Source organism: Bacillus rossius, chromosome 6 (assembly GCF_032445375.1).
Source record: "Bacillus rossius redtenbacheri isolate Brsri chromosome 6, Brsri_v3, whole genome shotgun sequence".
NCBI lineage: Eukaryota > Metazoa > Arthropoda > Insecta > Phasmatodea > Bacillidae > Bacillus > Bacillus rossius.
Genome location: NC_086334.1, coordinates 27,774,646 through 27,797,433, shown reverse-complemented (window position 1 = coordinate 27,797,433; position 22,788 = coordinate 27,774,646). Strand labels below are relative to the sequence as shown.

General features: G+C 35.5%; 2 protein-coding genes across 2 annotated transcripts; both read right to left on the bottom strand.

Moving 5' to 3' along the window:
- Positions 1-1,966: 1,966 nt before the first annotated feature.
- On the bottom strand, positions 1,967-4,831 carry LOC134533524 (uncharacterized). The gene is made up of 2 exons (XM_063371050.1): positions 4,778-4,831; positions 1,967-2,850 (listed from the first exon to the last, which is right to left on the bottom strand). Exon 2 carries the CDS (start codon positions 2,724-2,726, stop codon positions 2,016-2,018), a length of 711 nt encoding a protein of 236 aa, XP_063227120.1. The 5' UTR covers positions 2,727-2,850; positions 4,778-4,831; the 3' UTR covers positions 1,967-2,015.
- A 3,521-nt stretch (positions 4,832-8,352) lies between these two features.
- On the bottom strand, positions 8,353-13,882 carry LOC134532925 (DNA-directed RNA polymerase II subunit RPB11). The gene is made up of 4 exons (XM_063369981.1): positions 13,747-13,882; positions 10,800-10,889; positions 10,053-10,227; positions 8,353-8,614 (listed from the first exon to the last, which is right to left on the bottom strand). The coding sequence occupies exons 1-4, from the start codon at positions 13,797-13,799 to the stop codon at positions 8,579-8,581; spliced, it is 354 nt and encodes a 117-aa protein (XP_063226051.1). The 5' UTR covers positions 13,800-13,882; the 3' UTR covers positions 8,353-8,578.
- Between the last annotated feature and the right edge of the window lie 8,906 nt (positions 13,883-22,788).

The following is a 22,788-nucleotide window of genomic DNA, read 5'->3' as shown; positions in this document are numbered from 1 at the left end:
TTTTTTGGAAGTAAAAAAAACAACAGATTCTGAAAGTTTACTATTGTATTCAGAACTGTTAATTTAGTCTACCGGTCTGAGTAGCAGTTAAAGAATTCTAACATGATCAAATCACCTATTGAAATAAATAAATGCAATTCACATTATTGGATTAAAGAAACACTCGAATTCAATTAAGAGGTGATTTCAGATGGAAGGGAAAGTATTTTACTCAACATACAATAAATTTGAATATTTTAGCTAATACATCAGTAGTAAAAACATTCCTGTCTTTTATTTTTTCAATTTCTGGTTATTTTTTACATTGAATTATAAAACTCCATTAAAGGCATTTAGTTTAACTAAAAAACAAACTTAATTTTTAAAAATGTAACCTGTGATAATAGGCACTAATTAATATTATTGCAAGTGCAATACACGATAAAAACATTAAGTTAAAGCATTTTAGAAAATTAAATACCTATTATGTTTTCAGGATCTAAAGCATTGAAGTTGAAAATATATATCTGAATATCTTGGATGTGTAAATACATGTACATAGACCTACATTTACTAATTGTGTACTGAACATATAAAACTTTAATATTATTCGTGGGAGAAATGAATCTTGCATTGTAGATTCACCACACGAGTACTCAGTGGGAGATAAAAAAAATTAAAGTTAGCATGATCAATTTCTGCAGTAACAGAATGTCCACTGCTACCAATCTCATTACTTTTCTTAATCCCATTTACTATCAAGTTGCTGATGGGGCCAATTTTCTGATAATAGCTTTTGATAGTGTAAACCATAATTTAATTCTCAGTGATAGTTTTGTAAAATGGTTCGCCAGTTATCTTAATCACAGAAGTTTATTTTTGTTTTGTTTCTATTAACAATTGTAATTTTGCACATTTTAATTTCAAGTTCAGGTGCAAAACAAGGGGGTATCCTCTCCCCTTACTCTTTAATATATTTATGGATGACATTTCATATGTTCTCAACCATTCAACAGGTGTATTTTTCAAAGATGATCTAAAAATTAATAGAAATATTAATTATTGTCTTAATGATTGTTTATTATTTCAAATTGAAATCAGTGATAGTATTAACTTGTGCAAACTTAATCTAGAAGCTCTCAATATTAATAAAACAATTTTTTTTTCTTTTACAAAATAAGGGAAGACCCCAGAAGCAGGCTAGTTTGATTAGCGGGCTTTTTCAACACTACTGTTTACAGCCTTCCTTGCATATGAAAGCCTCAGCAGTTATGAAGTTTCGGCTCAAATTACTCTCTTCGCACAGCAACATTCCACGTGTAATCCACCCCAAGCAATGAGCAGGGTGTAATGGGTGCTAAGGCCTATGTGGTATCATCACAGTTGTTGCTGAACTTCTCAACGCTATAGTATTACTTTTCTTTGAGGTTGTATTATAACTAGCTGCCTCAGATGTTGGCTAGAGGTTAGACCATCACCCATTTTTTAAAGTTTGCAAGTTCTCTAGCCCATGCTAGGACATAGGTTAAAAATGGAGTTATGTCGACCAGGCTTGTAATCTCTCATCACCATGAATATTGTATGCAAAAAAAATACCCTCAAAGCTTTTTGTGCTTTTAGGACACACTGATGTGTTTATGTACTGGTTTTTTTTTTCAACTGTTGGTATTAACCATGCTCTACCATGTGCACTCCAGGCCTGAGGAAAAATGTTTTACAGAGTATGGTTCTAACTTTGAGTTTAAACAACCTTTACAAATGTGAGTTATCATATCGTTTTTTGAATAAAATATGCAGCAAGAACAGTAACATGTTTTAAGTGTAAGCAATTGTGTTACGTTGATTTCTTTACTGTAGGTGAGTAAATGAAACACTAAACCCATCACGGCCTCTAAGTGGTATTTTACTGTAAAATAAAAAATAAAGACATATTTTCATGCACAAAGACCACAATTACTAAAGGAGAACCATGCAAATAAAGGATTAGTTTATTTTCAGTGAACAACTTTTATTCAGTACAGTAACTCATTTCTGAGTTAAGGTAAGGATGTTAACCTTTTAATTACCGGCGGGGCTTGAGCTTTCACTTGTAGACGCTTGCTGTGAAGAATTCGGTGGATCACTGACGTTTCCACTGGCTGATGACCCAACATCATCACTTTCTTCAGAGCTGGGGCCACCTCCATCACCAGATCCAGCACCGCCATCACCAGATCCATCACCAGATCCAGCACCAGATCCAGCACCAGATCCATCACCAGATCCAGCACTGCCATCACCAGATCCAGCACCGCCATCACCAGATCCATCACCAGATCCAGCACCAGATCCAGCACCAGATCCATCACCAGATCCATCACCAGATCCAGCACCGCCATCACCAGATCCAGCACCGCCATCACCAGATCCATCACCAGATCCAGCACCAGATCCAGCACCAGATCCATCACCAGATCCATCACCAGATCCATCACCAGATCCAGCACCGCCATCACCAGATCCAGCACCGCCATCACCAGATCCATCACCAGATCCAGCACCGCCATCACCAGATCCATCACCAGATCCAGCACCAGATCCAGCACCAGATCCATCACCAGATCCATCACCAGATCCAGCACCGCCATCACCAGATCCAGCACCGCCATCACCAGATCCATCACCAGATCCAGCACCAGATCCATCACCAGATCCAGCACCGCCATCACCAGATCCAGCACCGCCATCACCAGATCCATCACCGCCATCACCACTTCCAAAAGGGCCGTCACGTGGTGGGTGCGGGTGGGGGCCTGAGTGGTGACAGTGGGCTGCTTCCAGCGCGTACACCACCATCGCGAGCACGATCAGCAGACTGATTACTCTTGACATCTGGAACGTCAAAATTATGTTGATGCCTACCATTTCAGCGGAAGGTCTTGAATCTGGTGCTTCAGGCACGAGGACCGTGCCGGATTAGCGATTTTTCAGGATTATCAAACATCCGTATAGTTTTGATGGGAATACCAAATAAAATTTAATATACAGTACAGTGGTATTTAAAACATTTTGTAATAAGCTGTTCTAAAGAAAGGAAAAATACAAATAAGTGTTAGTCTTCTTTAAAAAATTATTACAGAAATGTACCAGTGAAATAGGAAATGTAACTTGATAGAAAACAGCAGATGAAAATCAACGGTACTGATAAACTCTGAACGAACTACAAATGCCGGCAGTAATGCGACCTGGCCGTCAAAGTCAACAGCCGGAACGCACCTGAAAGAAATCTGAACGAGAGCAGCTCAATTAGCGCCAGACACAGAGACCTCTCAAAATTTGCCTAGTCTGTGTAAATGCATGTCTAGTTCATCTGTAGGTGAAATAATTACGAAATGTGAAAATAGGTTGTTTGGGTTAACACATAAACCTTGTGCATTTCAGGGGTAAATTTTCAAAGGTCCAAGACTTGTCACAAATAAAGAAGGTAATTAGAAAAATCCTTTTCGTGACAGCCTACAGGCGTAGGTAGATTTCTAAGTACCTAATTATTCGGGAAACGTCTACAAAATTTGGGAACATTTAAAAAACTTAATATCCAATATTCCAAAATAATCGATTAAATATTTTCTCATATTCCATGCTGCAATGTTTTGAATGCTTTTAACTCAAGCCTTTGAATACTAAATACTTTATGGTATTTGAGAATTTGATTGGCCCATTTCTAATTATAACATACATAGCTAATTATTCTGGAAACTTATATAAACTTCTAGAACATTTTAAAAACTTAATTAACATAACATCCTATATGTTCTCAAAAATTCAATATTCCAAAATAATCAATAAAACATTTTCTCATTTTCCATCCAACGAAAATGTTTTGAATGTTTTTAACTCAATGCATCCAACACTGAATAGTTTAGAATGATTTTTCGTATATTTCAATACATTTTTTTGACCTCCAAACACTATTTTTTATTCCTTTCACTAATGTGTGTGAGTATTAAAATTTTCTTTGGACCAAGGCTGAGGATAATATTAACATGGTTTAAAATAAATTCAAACAAATTTGATAGTAAGGAAGTATTAATTTTTATAAAATTACAACCTCCCCCTTCCCTGTATTTACTGTATTAGTCTCATCAAAAGTTGTGTCAGCCAAAGGTTTTAAAAAATGTTTAGGGTTTTTACAATAAATTATAACAGATTTGCATGGTATCGCACAAAATCCCAAACTATACATCTCACTCAACATCATTATTTTCTTAGCTTTCAAGTTAGGTATATACTTTCCTTTAAACATTAAAGAAATAGAACCAATTCTTGACAATAATGGGTGCAAATTAGATTTGCCTACATAGTGACATAGCCCTAACAGTTCACATATTTCTGGAACACAGGTATACCTGCCCAACACAGTATAGTTGGTAGATATTTTGTGAGGCATACTATTTTAATCAACAAAAATGGTTTTGTGCTTCATAATTTTCTGTCCCATCAATCATCACCAATAAAATTTGCTGGCTATTTTTATGTATAAATTACAAAGAAAAGACATCAGTTAAACTGAAGCAATACCAATAGGAAATTTTTTACCAAATATATTAAGAGTTATTATTAACACAAATGTACAAACACTTTGGTCTACAAAGTTTCATGAAAGTTAAGCACCATTTGGATGAAAATTCACTTTATAGATCACGATAAAAAAAAAATTGTATTTTAAAAACCTGCATCCACATCGCGTATGTTAAATAATTTTTCATGAAATAAATGAAAAAGGTTTATAATTACCAGTGAAAAACTAAGGACAACTTACCTTGAATGCTAACCGCTTGTGGACTGTTTGTGTACTGATGCTCTTGGGTTTTGTTACATGGACCCTCAACTTATATATCCCTACTTCAATGCTACCCCACTGTGCTGATATGGCCTGCATCACTCATTTCCATAAGGTAAAGTTTTTGCAAAACATAATTTTCCTTTCACAATCTTCCTGTTGGTCTGGACGTTGCAAAACTCTAAATGATAATATTCCTTAGGTGCTAAGCATTATTTTTTTTAAGGTATTGAAAAAATTTTATTTTCACAAAACAGTTCAACACAATTGAAATATCTTGAGATGTTTTAACCCTATTAAATGGTATAGTTGGAAATATTGATCAGTTATTTTTTAAAAAAACATTTTGGTACATTGCAGCTTTACAGCAGGTTATTAATCCAACAATTTATTTTAATTTTAACAGTACTATTACAACTCAGAGCGGCATGGCTAAAACACAACCTGACTTGCAACATTCACAAAAACACTTAAAACAAATGATAATATCTGAAAAAGTTTTGCCAAAATAGTTTGTAGAATTTTTAAATTTCAAGGTTAAGTACAAATTTAGTATTTAATGAAGAAAAAGATTTAATAGAACTTTTATGTAAATTAATCTTTTTATATTTTGCACAAAAAAAATCTGCCATATCACAATGTTTCCAACAGGTCCTCAGTTCTTTTAGCAACCAAACAATATTTCCCTGCTCTAAAAATAAATGTTTGTTAATTTTGGTGATTCCGAAAAACGTTTTTAATACTCACATACACTTTACATCTTGCAAGTAAGTCCCGAAGTCGCTTGGCATTGACGGTACAAGCCAAGGACAAAAGTGTCCTTGGGATGGCGGCTAAAAATCACTGTAGCCCCATCATGGGCTGAATGCCGACAACTGTGGTCACTGAATTTCTAATTTAATGTCCAAAACGACGTTGATTACCATTCGGACCACAGCCGTAAAATTAGCCACTCAATTCATATTATTTAATTGGCTAGAGCTTATCAACTCTAATGACTGCTATGTTGACATTCATTCATGTCTCCAAAGTCAAGTACTGTGATTTGTGGAGTCACAAAAAGATGAAATTATTAATGATCTAAGCTATGCTCGAATTCAAGCACTCAGCAAGAGACCCTGCATACTTACTTCACTCGCCCTCACATGCGCATGTGTACTAGACTAGTATGGACTGATATAATTTTTGGCCTCTATAAATGGTATTAGTCAGCACAACAGTTTATGAACTTTTTTTTAATTAATCTTAGAAAAATGTATTTAATCTAAGGTAATAAGTTTTTACACTCAATTACAACAAACTCATGAATTTTTGGTAATCTACTTAAGTTTCTCACTTGTTTTGTTAAGTTGATTGGTATATGTGCATACGTTTGTCGAAACTTCGTTATAAACATGTTCAAAGAGTATTTTTCCTTCAAAATGTTAATCCTGGTAAAATATAATTAAAAAATGATTTTATATAAAAGTGTTCTATCAAATATAACCTACAATATATATATTTTTTGATAATGGGGATGTCGCTTTACCTGAAAGTATGCAAAGTTTGTTTACTTGCATGCCAGCAAAATTCACTTCTAGTTCAGACAGCCCTTGTTATGTAACTTTTGGGAGGACAGTATGTATATGTATGGAAAAATCTACTTCAAATTCGGACATAGCATCAATAAATCTATATTGAAAAATGTGACAAGTGTTTTCAAAATTCAAAAGTAACTGAGAATTTAAAAAACATTAAACAATGAGAAATTTTTATCTTAGAACCTACAAAAGTTATTTTTGTTTTGAGTGAAAATTGTTACTTTGTCGCTATCTTGTATGAAGGTTTAGTCGTCCATTTTCGAAACCCTGAAGAGAAAAAAAATTATTTATGTACCAAACCACAATTAAGTTACTGTTTTAAGGCTTGAAACACAGGTACACATGTCTGAGTAGGTACATAAATCTTCATAACAACTGTCACGAGCACTGGTGCTACCTCACTTTACCATTTGCTATTGGGCTTCTACAGGAATTAAAAATTGGAGGGCATACTGTTAAACACAATTAAAATAACAAATCCAAAGGTGTATAGTCAAGAGAAAAATTAAATTTAGGATGCACACATCTCTGTAGTGCATGAAGGTGGTTTGACTTGGAAATATAACTGTTCACCAAGTAAAGGAAACAACAAGCATATAAATCTGATTGATTTTTAAAGATTTAAACGAGGTAGAGAAATGGATAAGGAAATAGAGCAGACGAAACATGTAAATAATAAACAAACCAGTTTGATAAGCGGCCGCAAGATGGTGGCCAAGGCACCGAGTAGCAAAGAGGGAGGATCTGGGACATTGAGGTGGTAGCCTGAAGAGAAAGAGAGGTCGCTAGATCCTGAAGAAAGATGTCTTGGGAGCTGGTGCTCCCAAGCGGAAAATTCAAGTACCGTCAGGAAGGAAGATATAATTTAGTTAGTGCTGTGTCTGACAGATGGCGTACCAAGGCCAGACACGGACCTCTGAGTGTCCCAACATGAGGGGGAACTGGGGAGAGGGGGTGGAATCTGCCTAGCCCAGAGTTCTTAGAACAGGCAAAATGAAAAAAAAAAAAAAAAAAAAAAATGGGAAAATGCTGGGGTATGCTGGCTGTACCGGCCGCCCCGGCACGGTACAGGTGCACGTTGTAATGCAATGCGGGTGTCAAACCGGCCGTGCCTGAAAGTGCGGTCTTTGCTCACGGGGCACTGGAGACAGTACATGCGGCCAGGCACGAAAAATCTGACCCACTGCTGGCACAGCGTGGGACGGAGAACTGTGACTGGCCGCACTAGCTGCAGGCAGACGGAATGCCTAAAGCTTAAATAATGACTCCCTTGGATAAAAGGGAAAAAAAAAAAATAATGAGAACCCTAGAACACTTATCAAAAATAAGAACAAATAACATGAGATGGTGCAGAAAAAAAATAATCACAATTTTGCAACACACTGGGAATCATTAAATTGTCAATTAAGGTGCCTAACAGTCAGTAAGGCCTTTGTCTATTAATAATTTTAGTTAGAATGTTCCACTTGATGGGTGGCTAAGGCTGTAGAACGTACTGATACTGGATTGGATCTGACAGGCCTCTAATGGCAATAACAGCATATTAGGGAGGAAGGGGGGGGGGGGTGTTGTTGGAAAAAGTTTTTTGGTCTATTTTAAGAAATCAGGTGTTTTGTACTTACGCACAAAAGGTACAGAAGGGTGTTTTTTTAAATTTAAAAACCCATACTGCAACTTATTCATATCATTAAATTCAATGCTTTGTCTTCAATCTTGACAGTCAGCTATTGCATTAAAATGCAATCCAGCACCAGGAAACCAGTTTTATTTGGAGTCAAGTCCAGGCTAGTGGTGAGTTAAAGAGTTCAATATAGCATGCTGTAGCATATCTTTATACCTACTGTCCTGAACTTTAAAAGATTTCTGTTGATATTTAATACCAGTAAATAAAAATTACATTGAAGGCATATTCCTTATGACAATAATAATTAATATTTTAAGCACAAGCAGTTTGTTGGGAAAGAAAACGCAAAATTTTTCATGGACAATGATTTATTATGAAAGATTACAACTATTATCTATACATACAAAAGGTAAAATTAAAAACAGAGCAGTATTATTCACATTACAATAAAATCTGTTTCAAAATACAAGGTCTGACTTAGTGAACATTCAACAGTTACTTAACACTGTAACATTTCTTTCCTAGGACACAGATTCATAAAATAATATTGGGTAGTATTTACATTCACTCTACCAATTAGTCCAAGCCTTCTTTCTTCTCCTTGATTGCTTCCTGAAATGGAAAATAATATATTGACATTCATGGACAAACAGAAACAAACAATTTTAATGTTGAAAGCCCAGAAACATAAAATGACCAAGTCATCCAAGATAGTTTAATACATCAGTCATATTAAGGACCTATTAATTCTCTTTACATTACTAAATCAATGCAGATATCTGTAATAAAATTTAATTATTCAATGTCTGTTTCTCAGTAGTTCTGCAAGTAGAAAAATGCTGTGGAAGTATTAGACCACCATGACATAAAATTATAAAAACTGTGGTGTTTTGTGGCAAACATCCAAAGCATCAGCTGAAAAATATCACAACCCTAATGATTTGCAAACTTACTAGGCCATTAAATTGCAGGACTGAGTAAAATTATTGGACAGGTATTTTTATATGTAACTTCCATTTAAATTATCAGATATAATAGAATTTCATGGACAAACACCATTCCTGGTGTACACTGGTTGTCACTGTACATTGCGTTTGTCTTTGCTGCAATTTTTTGTTTACTAAATTCCTACCACTTGGTATTGGCTTGTTCCCCTTGTGTTTATTTATTGTGCTTTATTTATTTATTTATTTTTTGCCATTCTTGAGATTTTTTTTATGACAAACAAAGTAAACCAGCAATGAAATATGTTCATGAAATTATTTTAAATACATCTCCCCCATTGCCATGATCATTCAAAGACTGTATTAAATTATCAGCATTAGTAGCTATCTTATAGAATCGTGAGACAATACAAGAATGACATGATGATCCTGCATTGTTGCAGTTCCAGAAAAAGTTCAATTACCTGACAGAGTATATCCAAACTGACAGATGTGAAAGTTATGTTGTTACTTCAATCCACAGCTAATTTGGCAAAATGCTTGTTACTTTAAGCTAGTAAATTATTCATCCTCTATAACAAATAATTGCAAAAATTAAGTACAGTAGAGTGCCGCTAATCTAGACTAGACCGCACCTAGTTTTATCTGAACCACCAAAAGTTAGGATTAAATGGAAATTGCCTTGAGATGCAAGTACTACCAATTTTAGATGGGTAAAACTATAAAAATTGATGTTTTTTGTATTTATAAATAAAATATTTCCTAAAGCTTAATTTTAGTTTTAATACTTCTGGATATGTGGACCTAAATTTTTAACCTAGAACTGATGTAGGATATAGAAAACAAAACATCTTTGTAATAAGAGTATTTTTAAATTCATATTAAAAAAAAATCTGTCCGGATATTGCATCACTGGATGAGCGGGGTCTGGATTAGTGACTCTACTTGTGCAAAGATAGGTAGGTATGTTGAAAGTTGCGGCATGATGGAACTGAGACAAATACACAAAATAAATTGTATCGGCATGTAGAATCAATACCTGTTGAGGAGAGCATTGGAATTCTGCAAGGTTGTAGAGTTGCAATGTGAAAGGAAAGCCGAGTTACCTTGAACCTCTCTTCAAACAGAGACAACTCGGAGAGCAGGTCTGTGATAGCGTTGTTGAGGGCGTCCTGTGGTGTGTAGTCGGACGTGGTCTGGATGCGCAGGATGAACTTGTGCTCCAGCGGGTGCGGTACTTTGTACCCGGCAAACAGCACACTGGGGTCCTTCAACAGCTGGCTGAAACCAGGGACCAGGGACGCATCACGTGTCGTCTACAGTACCAGTAACCCCAACCCCCCCCCCCCCCCCTGCCACTCAGGAACAAAATTTGCAACATCACTGAAATTTTGCTGCACTGAATGATTCGAAACACAGTTCAAGCACACTTTAAACTGGCCCTTCGTACCATTTTTCATTGCCTTCAACTTTTACTGCCCACAGTTAATATTTTCGATCAATTTTCTGCTACAGGTTGCGTACTTTCAAGTTTCTTGGTTTTCAGCACCCATTCATATTATTTCGAGCCTGTTAAAATGCTTTAAAAACATTGAAGATGCATTAACATAAATTCCACACACAACCTGTGGACTGAGAAAACAAGTAACAAGTTACATAGAAACTGAAATCTTAAAATTTAAAGAAATTTGGCCCATGAGTAAGTATTTCTTACCACAGAACAACCATTCATTGAATTAAACTTCTTATAAAGCTTATATCATGACAGCAAAAATTAAATACCTATAATAAAGCTAGATGAAACATAATTAAACTACAGCTCAATTTGCAAATAACTTGTGTACAATACTTACTTCCTGATCATGTTACCCAGTGTGTGATCTTCTTTGTTTATTGTGAAAATGGCAGCATTAGGAACTTTGGTATCCTGCTCTTTGATGATTCTGAAAACAATGACGACACATAAACCAGTTCATAATGGAGAATTACTTATTCACTCATGCAAATGCTGTTAACAAATTTTTTTGGTGTGGGTACGTTACAAATGCCTAGGGTAAAAGTTCTGTATTACATATCCTAGTTTATCCCTTGATTCTGACGGAATGTTCCTGTATGCATTGATCCTGTGGTACATGATGCTTGCTGTTTTAATTTAGTACATCCAAGATCCTGGACATAACAAAAAATTGTAATATAACAATGAATTGTGTTTGTAAGTTGAAAATGAATGAAAGAATTATTTTCACTAGACCTGACATAATTTGTTTGTAACATGATATTCAAGTTTTTGTTTGGCCAGGATCTTTGGATGTACTAAATTAAAACAGCAAGCTTCATGTACCACAGGATAATACTGGACAATGGTGGTCTAATGGGAGGGGCAATGTGTGCAATTCCACTCCCCCCCCCCCCCCCCCAATTAAAAAAAATAACTGGATATATGAAAATAACTTTCAAAATTACATTAAAATTAGGGGCTACTTTTCTAAATGTATAATTTCTGACTCACCATTTCACTGGGAGGTACTTCAAACCTAACATTCAAAACCAGGTACAAGTTTCGTATTGCGTATCCAAGTCTATTCCCTTGATCACAATAGCATGACCCTGAATACAACAAAAACTATGATGTAACAATCCAGCCCAATTGCATGTAACTAGTACTTATAACCTATGATTAAAAACTCAAGTTTCTTCTATAATAATAGTTGGAAATTAAAATATTTGGATCAAAATAAATAAATATTTTTGTTATATGTTGATTATGTATAGCAATGCATGTTTAATATGGCTTTAGATATTGAATTAATGAAATGAATGGGCTTAACATCATTAGTTATTGATAGTCCGTTTCACTTAACTTAATACATTTTGAAAGTAAATTTGACCAACAAAACAGTATGTAGGTACATACTTCCAGTTAAAAAAAAAAAAGTTTTCTCAGGTGAAGGGTTGTTGATTGGGTAAATATGTAGTTGGGCGGTATTTGCGAAAAAAAATATTAAAAATCCGAAAATACTATTATTCTATGCTCTTCAACTTCCTCTTTTCATTAAAAGCGGCGGAGGTAAGAAATTCCAAATACTTTAGGAGATATCGAATTTTTAAATTTCATCATATGAAGTTGAGCGGTATTTGCAAAAAAATTGTTAAAAATCCGAAAATACCTTTAGTAGATGCTCTTCAACTTTCTCTTTTCATTAAAAGCGGCGGAGATAAGAAATTCCAAATACTTTAGGAGATATTGAATTTTTAAATTTCATCACAATTATACCAGTGCATTCATGTGGCATTCCACATTGTTTCTTGTTTACGAGTATCTATTTTTTTATTGGATAATGATGTCACGTGATTGATCGTGATAGGCCAGAATTCAAATGAACCAATACGTGATTATTTAGTTCATTTATTGTTTTAAAACGGTGTTTAATTACCGCCTCCAACTTAGGCAAGTTTTTAACGTTTCTAATTTTAAAGTTTTATTTTTTATTGTTGCGCAAGTAATAAGTAACAAAAAAATTTTTACGTGAGTTGTTAGGTTGTTACTGTTCATCCTTTGTCCTGGTTTGTTAGGTCAGGTCAGTTACATTATAAATACTTTAAAACTAATGAACCATTGAAATAATTTCATATTATTTTTAATGTACGCTTAGTTTCAAAGTATTTATAATGTAACTGACCTGACCTAATCGACCATTTTCATTAATTAGGCATTCACAAACACACGGCAAAATAAAAAAAAATGGCGGCGGTCGAATTATAATAAACACAGGTCTTGTATGCAAAATAAGAACGGCGATATCTCCTAAAGTATTTGGAATTTCTTATCTCCGCCACTTTTAATGAAAAGATGAAGTTGAAGAGCATCTAATAAAGGTATTTTCGGACTTTTAACATTTTTTCCCCTCAACTACATATGATGAAATTTAAAAATTTGATATCTCCTAAAGTATTTGGAATTTCTTACCTCCGCCGCTTTTAATGAAAAGAGGAAGTTGAAGAGCGTCTAATAAAGGTATTTTCGGATTTTTAACATTTTTTTTCGCAAATACCGCTCAACTACAAATTTACCAAACAATCTAAATTCACTAGGAATTTTTACAATATATTTGAACACAGTGTACAAAATAAATTTTAAAGAGTTGTGCACAGTGCACATAGACTATTAGTCACTAGTCTACAGTTGTGCATCCGTCCCGCAGAATTCACATGCTGTAAATCCTCAGATGTGTAAGCACCCATCTACTAATAATTCAGATTCAGCATCCATTTCACATAAGTACCATATAGTTACCCTCCAATGTACTGATTAGTATCTTACCATTTCAATTGGAAGGTAAATATAACTTCCATAAATATTATATATCATTTTTAAAACCTAAATAAAATAGTTTGTCACCTAATTTTTCGAAATGATTTTGGGCACTATTTTTTTTTATACTCTCAGCTAACCTAACAACATACAATCAACGGTAAATTTGTACTAATACCGCCCAACTACATATTTACCAAATTTACATTACCATGCACGAATTGAGGTTAAGGTTGAAGGTTTTGTGCGACATGACGTCCAATATTTCTGAAAAAATTTGTAATGGCTAAAATTTCTAGACTGGTAACAAAATATTTAAATTAAACCTGCTGAAAATTAACACAGGAATTCTGTCCTGGAGAGAAATGGGCTACAAGAATTGAAATCACGAATTATTTATACTTATTGTCACAGATATAATAACGAGGACATAATTATAAAATTGCAATTTTTGTATACAATAAATCTATAATTTATGATTTACTTACTTCTTTTCTCCATCATAGAGAAGAAATGAGTCAAATGTTGCTGGAGCGTTCATTCTGCTTGTAACATTTCAAAATATTTTCAAGCAAAACAAATGACTCAATAGCTGTCGCACGATCATAGAGATAGGTCTGGCAACTTCTCATCCTTTGCGATGGCGTGTATCGTCGGCTTAATGAAGCTCGCAGCGGCCTGAGAACTAAGAACGTTTCATTTCATTTTTTCATTTCATTTATTAGCGTCCTATATTTGACAGTACATATGTCCAGGTTTTGTCAGTAACATTATAAATAAAATACATCATAATACACTAACAAAACAATATAAAAAAAATACATTATAACACAATAATATATGTTACAATAAAAAATGATAATAAAAAAACAATGCAGCAATTTATGTAGATGCACTGAGGAATTCATTAACAGAGTATGGAGCTATTCGTAGTAGGTAATCTTTGAGATGTCGTTTAAATATGGTATGTGATTGGGATGCTGTATTTAACAGGGATATCGGTAGAACATTTATTAGTTTAAGGCCCATGTAAAAAGGGTTCAATTCGTATTTTTTTGTTGAATGAAAAGGAATGTGATTCTTATAAATGGATCTGGTAAAGTGATTATGTATTTCATTATTCTTTACATACTTAATATTTTGAATTACATAAATGACAACCGAATATATATAAATGGCTGGAAATGTTAAGAGTTTGTTATTCAGGAAAATAGGCCTACAAGAATCTGTCTTACTAAGATTATAAATAATTCTAATAACCCGTTTTTGAAGCTTAAATATCTTTAGCCAATTTAAGGAATTTCCCCAAAAAATAACACCATATCTCATTATTGAATATATGTTTGCATAATACATAGCAATTACTGCTTTATGTGAAGTTACAGTATTAATAGTTTTAGTAGTAGTTGAAACCAACATTAACATTGTGTTAAATAAGAGTTTTGTATAAATTATGATATTATTATTCCTGATTTCGTCTCAACTTTTGAAATTTTTCTCCAGGAGACAATTTTAAAATAATGGGCGTATGCTAGCTTCAAATGAATTGGAAGGAAACTGTTAACATCCCATTCAGGATCTTGCCTTTAGTAGTGTCTCTTTTAGTGTATTAAGAACCATTTCACTTCCTCACCTTCCCTCTACTTGTGGTGTCCAAATAACTGGGCAGTGGGTTCCTCTATTCTAAATTGGACCTAAAGTAATTAAGGAAGCTTCTGGTAAAATATTCCCAATAATCGTACAATCCTTTGTGGTCACTTCACAATTGAACAGCCTTTCTGATTAAGCAGGTCTCGATCAGGTTTACCCATTCGGTGGGCGGTTTCTTTTGTGATTATAATGCCTGTTTCCATTACTGTATCTGACGGGTCGGGTCCTCATGATCCTGGCATCAGAATAGTCTGGGCATAGTGGCAGGTTCAGCAACGGTTCGGACATAGGGAAGCTCGGCGAGGTTCAGTAGAGTGCCTTCCCAGCCAAGGTACGAAAGATGGTATTATTTGCTGGCAGATTTAGCAGATGGTTAAGACTACTGTGGCCAGCGGACAGTTCAACAAGCCATTTGCGACAGGGGTTGCAGAGATAGACAAATACCTGAGGTTCGTTTAGTTGGTCCTCCATGCCAAGTCATTGCACCTGAAACTGGGCATGGCATACTACATAAGATATTCTCTGACTTTCCATGGTGAAGCAGCTAGTTACTGCGCAAGTCTCGTGATGCCATTCCATCGGTTGTGTTTGGGTGCCACTAGATAGATGTTTTCACAACTCCCAGAAGTAATGGGATGCTCCAGTAGCTTCGGATTGCAGCAGCGATGTGACCTTGAGTCTAGCTAGATTTTACAGGGCCCAAATTTGGCACCAAATAGACTTGTCCCGAGATGTCTGGTTAGATTGTCTGGTAAAGGAGGAAGTAGGAGCTTGTCCCGAAGGATGCTACCTGGGAAGGAGGTCGGGGAGGTTCGCAAGTCCCGAAGGCTCCAATAAAAGAGAATGAGTTCGGGGAGGTTCGGAAAGTAGGGACAGGAAAAAAGTATCAATGTTTTTTGGTATCAAGTAGTTTTCTTTCGATTCCGATACGTTTACCCGTATGGTTATTTTTGGGCAGGTATCATATCGAATAATCATTTTACTTATTATTTTTTTAGTAAAATTACTTTGAATGTATTACAAATCGGATTGTAGTTAGTTTCACCAGTTATACTGCACTTTTATTTATTTACAACACCTCAGCTGATAAGTGTGTAAAATAAGTGAAAAAATCACCATTGCTTCGTTCGGTTGCAATTATGTCTACTTGCTTTACTCTAGATTCCATAATATTCATTTTCAGGATCCCAGAGATTAGGAAATGGCAATATCTATTATAAGGTGTTAAGCAGCAACGAATACAACTGAAACTTGATATTTTTTATTGGTGTCATCGAAAGACATTAACACACATAAAATAAAAAAAAAGAAACATTGGCAGGGTTCTCTTTGCAGCCTACTTCTGGTTGAAGAAAAGGATGACACGGGCCTTTATTTGGCAACACCAGTTTGATCACTGTCAACTAAACCTTTGGAACAATACAGAGATGGAACGAGGCTTTAATTCTACTGGGGCAGAAATTGTGATTAGCATTGTCTCCCTTTCCCTTCACAGTTCCTTCCCGAAAGGAATAAACTTACAATGCATAATTTGTTTCGCATTCATGTATATTATATGTAAAAATTCAAGTTAATTTTTTTTTCAAAACATGTGTACTTACCAGTGTTTATGTGTGTGTTTTATTTCACACTTCTCTTAATTCCCTATATGGCACTCACTATTTCCATGGCACCTGCGGGGTGTTAGGATGCACAGACCACCAGTGGTGGATCCAGGATTTTGGTTTGGGAGGGGCTTGACCCAGCTGAGGCTAGGCTATATCAAGGCAAACACTAAAACAATAGTTGACCCAGATGCTTTTGGAGGGGGCTTGAGCCCCTTAGCCCCCCCCTCTGGATACGCTACTGCAGACCACGCACAAAGGGGCCAGTAGGGCACACAGGACCGGTGACTTGTGATGAGGTCGACAAGCCAAAACTGGCTAAAGGAGAAGCTTCAGCAGAAGGTATGACATCAGTTTAAACATACTTTATATCTTTTAAATGACATATTTTTCATAAAAAAAAAACTGTCTGCTTGTAAATTATTACAGTTACCATCATGGAACTTATTGCAACAAAAAATTAATTTTGTTTTTAATTTGGTTGAAATTTGTAGCAACACTGTTGTTTACTTCCAGACTTCTGTGGAGAAATTGATAGCAATCTTGTCCTCCGATTGTTTAGCGCAGAGATTAGTAAAGGATACAGATGGAGCATTAGCCATCAGATGTGAAGCTGTTTTCTCCTATTTTTTCCCCTTCTGTTTTTCACATACCAATTTGGTGGATGTTTGTTTATATTTGTATCAGCTGTTCTAGTCTGCTTTTATTGACGACTCTAGTTAAGCTGTTCGGAAGGAAATTATATCAAAATACTACTAGTTACTATAAAACAAATTTTCATATTCAAATGTAACAATATGAGTTGACATTTAAACATGTAGTACATGTACCTTTTGGGTTCTACTCACTCGACTAGAATAGGGACTTATGCGCCATCGGTATATTTCACCAATCCTTGGTTTAGCAACATAGTTATGTGTAGTGAGAGTTCTTTGCAACGACCTAGAGATATATAGACTGCTAGTGGGAGGCCATCTTTGATTCCAATTGAATTTGACAGAATGGTGGGCAAACAGTGCTTTGTTAGCAGACGACGTACGTTGACAGCAGAAAAGTGGCAGTGTACTAAGTTAATTATATAATTGCATTGAATCTGAAATATTAACAGTAAAGACACAAATAAAACTCGTAATGAACGAATACGGCAACAATAATAACAAACCCACACAAATCATTTAAAAGTGGTCATTATTCCACTGCAGTCGATTATTTTAAATTAAAAGTACTTATTAATGAGATAAATTCCATATACTGTATCAAATTACCTACACGAAATACATAATATATAATAGGTTCAATAACTCATCTACATATTGGTCACAAACATTGGGTCGAAGAAGGGTTAGCTATTTTCTAGCGCATTTAATGTCGTACCTACACATCGCATTTCGATGAAACTGTATTTAAAATTCCATTTCACTCGTTCCATCTTTAAGTATTACCCGAAAAAACTGTAAAATTGCGAATAACCTACATTTTTAGGGAATTTACTAGCAACTTGCATCTTTCTCCCATAAGAACCAATGCTTTTACAGCCATAGGCGTGCCTACAGGGGGGGCCAGGTGGGCCATGGCCCCCCATAATGTAATCACTCAGATCGGAATTTTCTCTAATACGTTCGTTAATATTCGTATATTCCTGGCACTGTGACACTCTAACTGTTTTTCAGAGTTGCAGCGTGCTAATAAACAATATTTTTAAACATTTTATCGTTCTGGAAGTACAGCCGCCTTAGTTTATTTAAAACAAGAGGTCCCTTAAAATGCCAAGCAAAAAAATAATTTTTTTTAAAGAGGTTTGTTAAAGTTCTGTTGTCTGAATTGCTGTTTTTACATTCTCTAAAAAGAAGTTCATTTCAAGGTAGATCTGGACCAAGCTATTGGAAAATTTGAGGGGGAAAAATGTGTAAGTACTTTTTAAACATTGTCTATGGAAAAAATATATATATATATTCAAGATTGTTAAAATTATACGGATATAAATATTAACTAGTAAACATATCTCGTTGATACTGCACAAAAATATAAACACGGCAATGAGTGAATGTATTTAGGCTATTTATCATTATAAATTCAGCTTCTGATTTAAAAATTTAGCAGGCCCCCCCCTAATGGAAATGTCTGGGCACGCCTATGTTTACAGCTATGTTTTGCCCACCATTCTGTCAAATCAGCTCTCTGTCTCTCTCGCTCGGATTGTAGTTCCCCAGTATGCCGTCGACAGCAGCAATTGGCGCTGAAAGCAGGGTGATAAGCAGTCTATATATCTCTAGGTCGTTGGTTCTTTGGTAACCATGGAGGTAAACAGTAAAGAAGTTGGTGTGTAAAATCTCTGCCATCTTAATACTTGAAGTCAAAATGAGAACGAACCCTCCCCTTACTATCTGCAAAGAAAAACATTTTTGGTTATAATGCATTTTAATTTTAATTTCTTGCAGAAGACGTGTTGGTATAATGTTTGTTTAATCAATATTCACTACACGATGGTATCTTAGCAATTCTTCCTAGCGAGTTCTTTTCAAACTACTAAAGACATTTATAGCATATCAGCCTTCATACAGCTACGATTTGTTTTACTATCCAATTCCTAACCAGATGACTTCAACTTCAGTACAGACACCCTCTCCATAGACTAGTACCTCCAAGTTGATAACAATATATTATAAATGCGTAGGTCCATATTCTTTGGACACTCCAGTGTTTGGCCAAAAAAATCTGTATATATTTGTCATCACTTGTGTTTCGTGGTTCGAGTCTCGGAATGAACTTGCTGTGTTGTTACTTACTGGCTTAGCGGAAACCAAATATTCTAGCAGGTTAAGATAAGAAAGTCATTAAAATCCATAAGACAAGTGATGATCAGTGATCCTGGTGGCATGAGCTGTACCTAGCGTTGTAAACAATGTTGTTAGTACAAGAGTTTATAATTTTTATTTAACTTTAATTGCTATTTATTTTATAATATGTATGATTTAGAAGCATAAATACATGTTCAGAACTTTGGAATAATACGAAAAATACATAATAGCATTATTTTCATTACAAGATCAGCGTTTTCAGAATTTAGAGAAAAACCATGCCTAAGTGATGGAGGTATTACATTGTACCCTCATGGAATAAATCACCCATTAAAACGTACTAAAATTTGAATTTCACGTGTATGCGTGTAGTTCACGCCGTTTGTATCGCTCTAGTAATGTGTCTCGTGCTTAACCCATGTTAACACACCAGATTTTTTTAAAAACATTTTCTTTACAATATTTGCAGAAACTAACTAAATTGTTGGTTCGCGAGTCGAGTGAATCGGGTAGGTACATAGACACAGAAAGAAAAATAATATAAATAGTTCACGAGCGAAATCGTAAGTTAAATAAATTATGTAAATTATGTGCATGCACGACTATAATAATTTATATTGTTCCAGTTTTCCTGTATAATGTTTGAAATTTATATTTTTTCAATCATAGATTTAAAAGAAAGTATACCAAACAAGCGCTATATAAAGAGTTTCCCTTTTATTCTGTAACAGGTAATTATGTCTACGTATAGTGATAGCAAACTGTGATATTCAATGTAGCAAACAGCGACTGGCTGCATAAAGGTCGATTCATAACCACAACTTGCGTTTAGAACGTATGAATACACAATTGTGTTTGTTCGCTCGGGCAAACAGCTCCTGTGGATTGGGAGACTGTATTTACACTGCGCATGATTGCAGCCAGGTGCCAGCTTCCAGAAGTGGGTGTTCCAGCGCACAATGGCTCGCTCGTAAGGTTTGAACACGCTGTACCAGGACAATGTTTGGCTGGAGGCGCGCGACAGTGCTGAACCATTAAGTTTAATACGCATCCCTGTACCTGTGGGAGTTTGTCTGCACGAAGGAAACTGATAAGGCCCGCGCTCTGGGATGGGCTGTGCCTTTGTCTTCGTCACTTCGTGACAGGGACGTCTGTAATCGGTAGCGGCCCTAGACTTTGCGCAGCCTTGGGCTATTTACTCTTTTTGGTGAGGAGGTTTGGGGGGGGGGGGGGAGACTCCCCCGTAAAGTTTGAAAAATGTACTCTTTCAAACGTTTTTAAACCTAACCCGGAACTTAAATTCTAACGGTGGTTTGGCTAATTCATTCGAGGATATTTTGATATTCTTTACTGACATATTATCTTCGGGCCAGTTTTATAAATGCTCAAGATCAAACGTTATGCGTGGCAATACAATATTTTTGAAAGTTTTTTTTCTAATACGAAATAATAAAGTTTCAAGATTTTACAAATTTTAATTTTTCTTTCGCCATGAAATGTCTATGTTTTTAACAGAACGCTAGACAAACGAAAGTAAATGAAAATGGGAAGCACGTGCGCGGGGCCAGGGGCGACTGCCCGCCCTGCCCCGCCCTGGAGATGCCCCTGTCCTGTCCTTACCAATCGTGCATTTGGAAAAGGTTAAAACTTTTGGTCGATTCTAGTATACCTACTTGTTCAGCAAACTGAAAATTTTCAAACAAACGAGACCTTTCTGTGCATATTTTTGAGTTCGCATGCATCTTTAGAGAGAGAAAAAAAGTTCAGACATAACTTACACACATAAAAACATGCATATAAATAAATTTGTACATTCTTTTAAACTAAGACTTTTTATTTGGTGAACATAAGTAATGCTAAGGACAAAAGTATTTAGGAACCTTTTCCATCTACACTACAAACAATACATTAAATTTAAAATGTATTGCCTTTGATATTATAAGATTCTGAGTCTTATTTATTCTTGATCTAGTTAAGAAATAACAAGAAAACTTTGAGTGCGTGGAGTCCGCACGCGACAGAATTGAAACTTCTTGATTATTAGTTATAGATAGAGATAAATTACTGATATTTTTTAATAGAACACGAGATAATAACTGAGAATAGCAAGGACGCGGGTATTATCTTAAATGAAATAACTCTTTTCCACACGAATAAATAAAATGTATATTCTTTGAATAAAAAATGTAACAATTTTTTTTCCGTACATTTAAAACTAACTTTTTTTTAAAAATAATTCTTGAACTGGAAGCTTGGCGATAATTAGGTAGTTTAAGCATTTCAACTAATTGTATAATTGGACGTGTGGAGTCTAACGTAGGCCTCTGGCGTATGAAATTGACAAAATGGCATACGAACAGGACCAAGCTCAATGCTACTTCGTTTAGCCACAGTCACACACAGCTACACTCCGATCGAGATATAGGCCTATTCACGCCACTTAGTTGAACTTGACATATTTACACACTCGTGGGCTCGTAACTATAATACGGTGTGCGATTTAGTTAATCAAATAATAATTCGTAACTAATAATTACCCATGTCAAACTAAAGCGTGAAAAGCATTATACCAGCAGAAATATTAGGTTACACAGCTAAAACAATACTCACATAACACTGTTTAACAATACTGATTTACACAAGTAATTAAATTAATAATATAAAATGAAATAACAATATATTCTTTCGAATATAGCCCGTGGTGCGATGCACAACAATAAGCTCAAACCCCGTTGTGTAGCCCTCTGTCCAAATACTCCCTAACTAGATGCCAGCAAGTAGGGGTGGCGTCAGGCGCAGGCGGGTCCCTACCGCCGCGACCCGCCTATCCCTGCAGCATGGCGGGGTTCCACCTGAGCCGCACGCCGCCACGTGGAGCCCGCTGAAGGCTTCTCCAGCGATCACAGACCACGTCAACGGCCCTGGAGTGGGGATAGCGCGAAGTTAAGAACAACCGCGCCACATGAAAGTGCGCAAGTGAGCGAGAGCGAGAGCGAGAGCGCAAGTATGCTGCATTATTTCTACCTTTCCTTGCCGTCTCCTCTATCGGTTCCCCCACCAAGTACCTAACTATTCCCCTCCTCACCCGGTTCCCCTAATGCGATCGGAATTTTCGTAATGCTCGAAAATTGTTACCTCCTCAGCAAGGAAGTTTCACTTCAAAAAATTGTATTTTACGATTTATTTTCTTGGAAATGAAAGAAGATAATTATTAGTATTATGAAAATATATTGTTGGGACAAATAATTTGACCTACGCCTAGATCAGTTTATTAACTTTTTTATTCCAATTGGTTATTTGCACTGGACTCAGGAATGATGTACAATGAACAAATGTGTAATCTGGCCTATCAGCATAAATATTGTTATTTTAGATTTGAAGTTTTAAAGGCAAACACTTAGTAAGTACATGATTGCAGTTATTTTCTTGCACATCGTTGATAAGGTATCTCGATTATATCTTGTGACAATCGTTAACC

Excerpts from the sequence above, each read along its gene's own strand:
- LOC134533524 (XM_063371050.1), bottom strand. The coding sequence starts at position 2,726 with ATGGCGGTGATGGATCTGGTGATGGCGGTGCTGGATCTGGTGATGGCG.
- LOC134532925 (XM_063369981.1), bottom strand. The coding sequence starts at position 13,799 with ATGAACGCTCCAGCAACATTTGACTCATTTCTTCTCTATGATGGAGAA. Across the intron at positions 10,890-13,746 it reads CTCTATGATGGAGAAAAGAA|AATCATCAAAGAGCAGGATA; the intron begins GTAAGTAAATCA and ends CATTGTTTTCAG. Across the intron at positions 8,615-10,052 it reads TGTTTGAAGAGAGGTTCAAG|GAAGCAATCAAGGAGAAGAA; the intron begins GTAACTCGGCTT and ends TTTCCATTTCAG.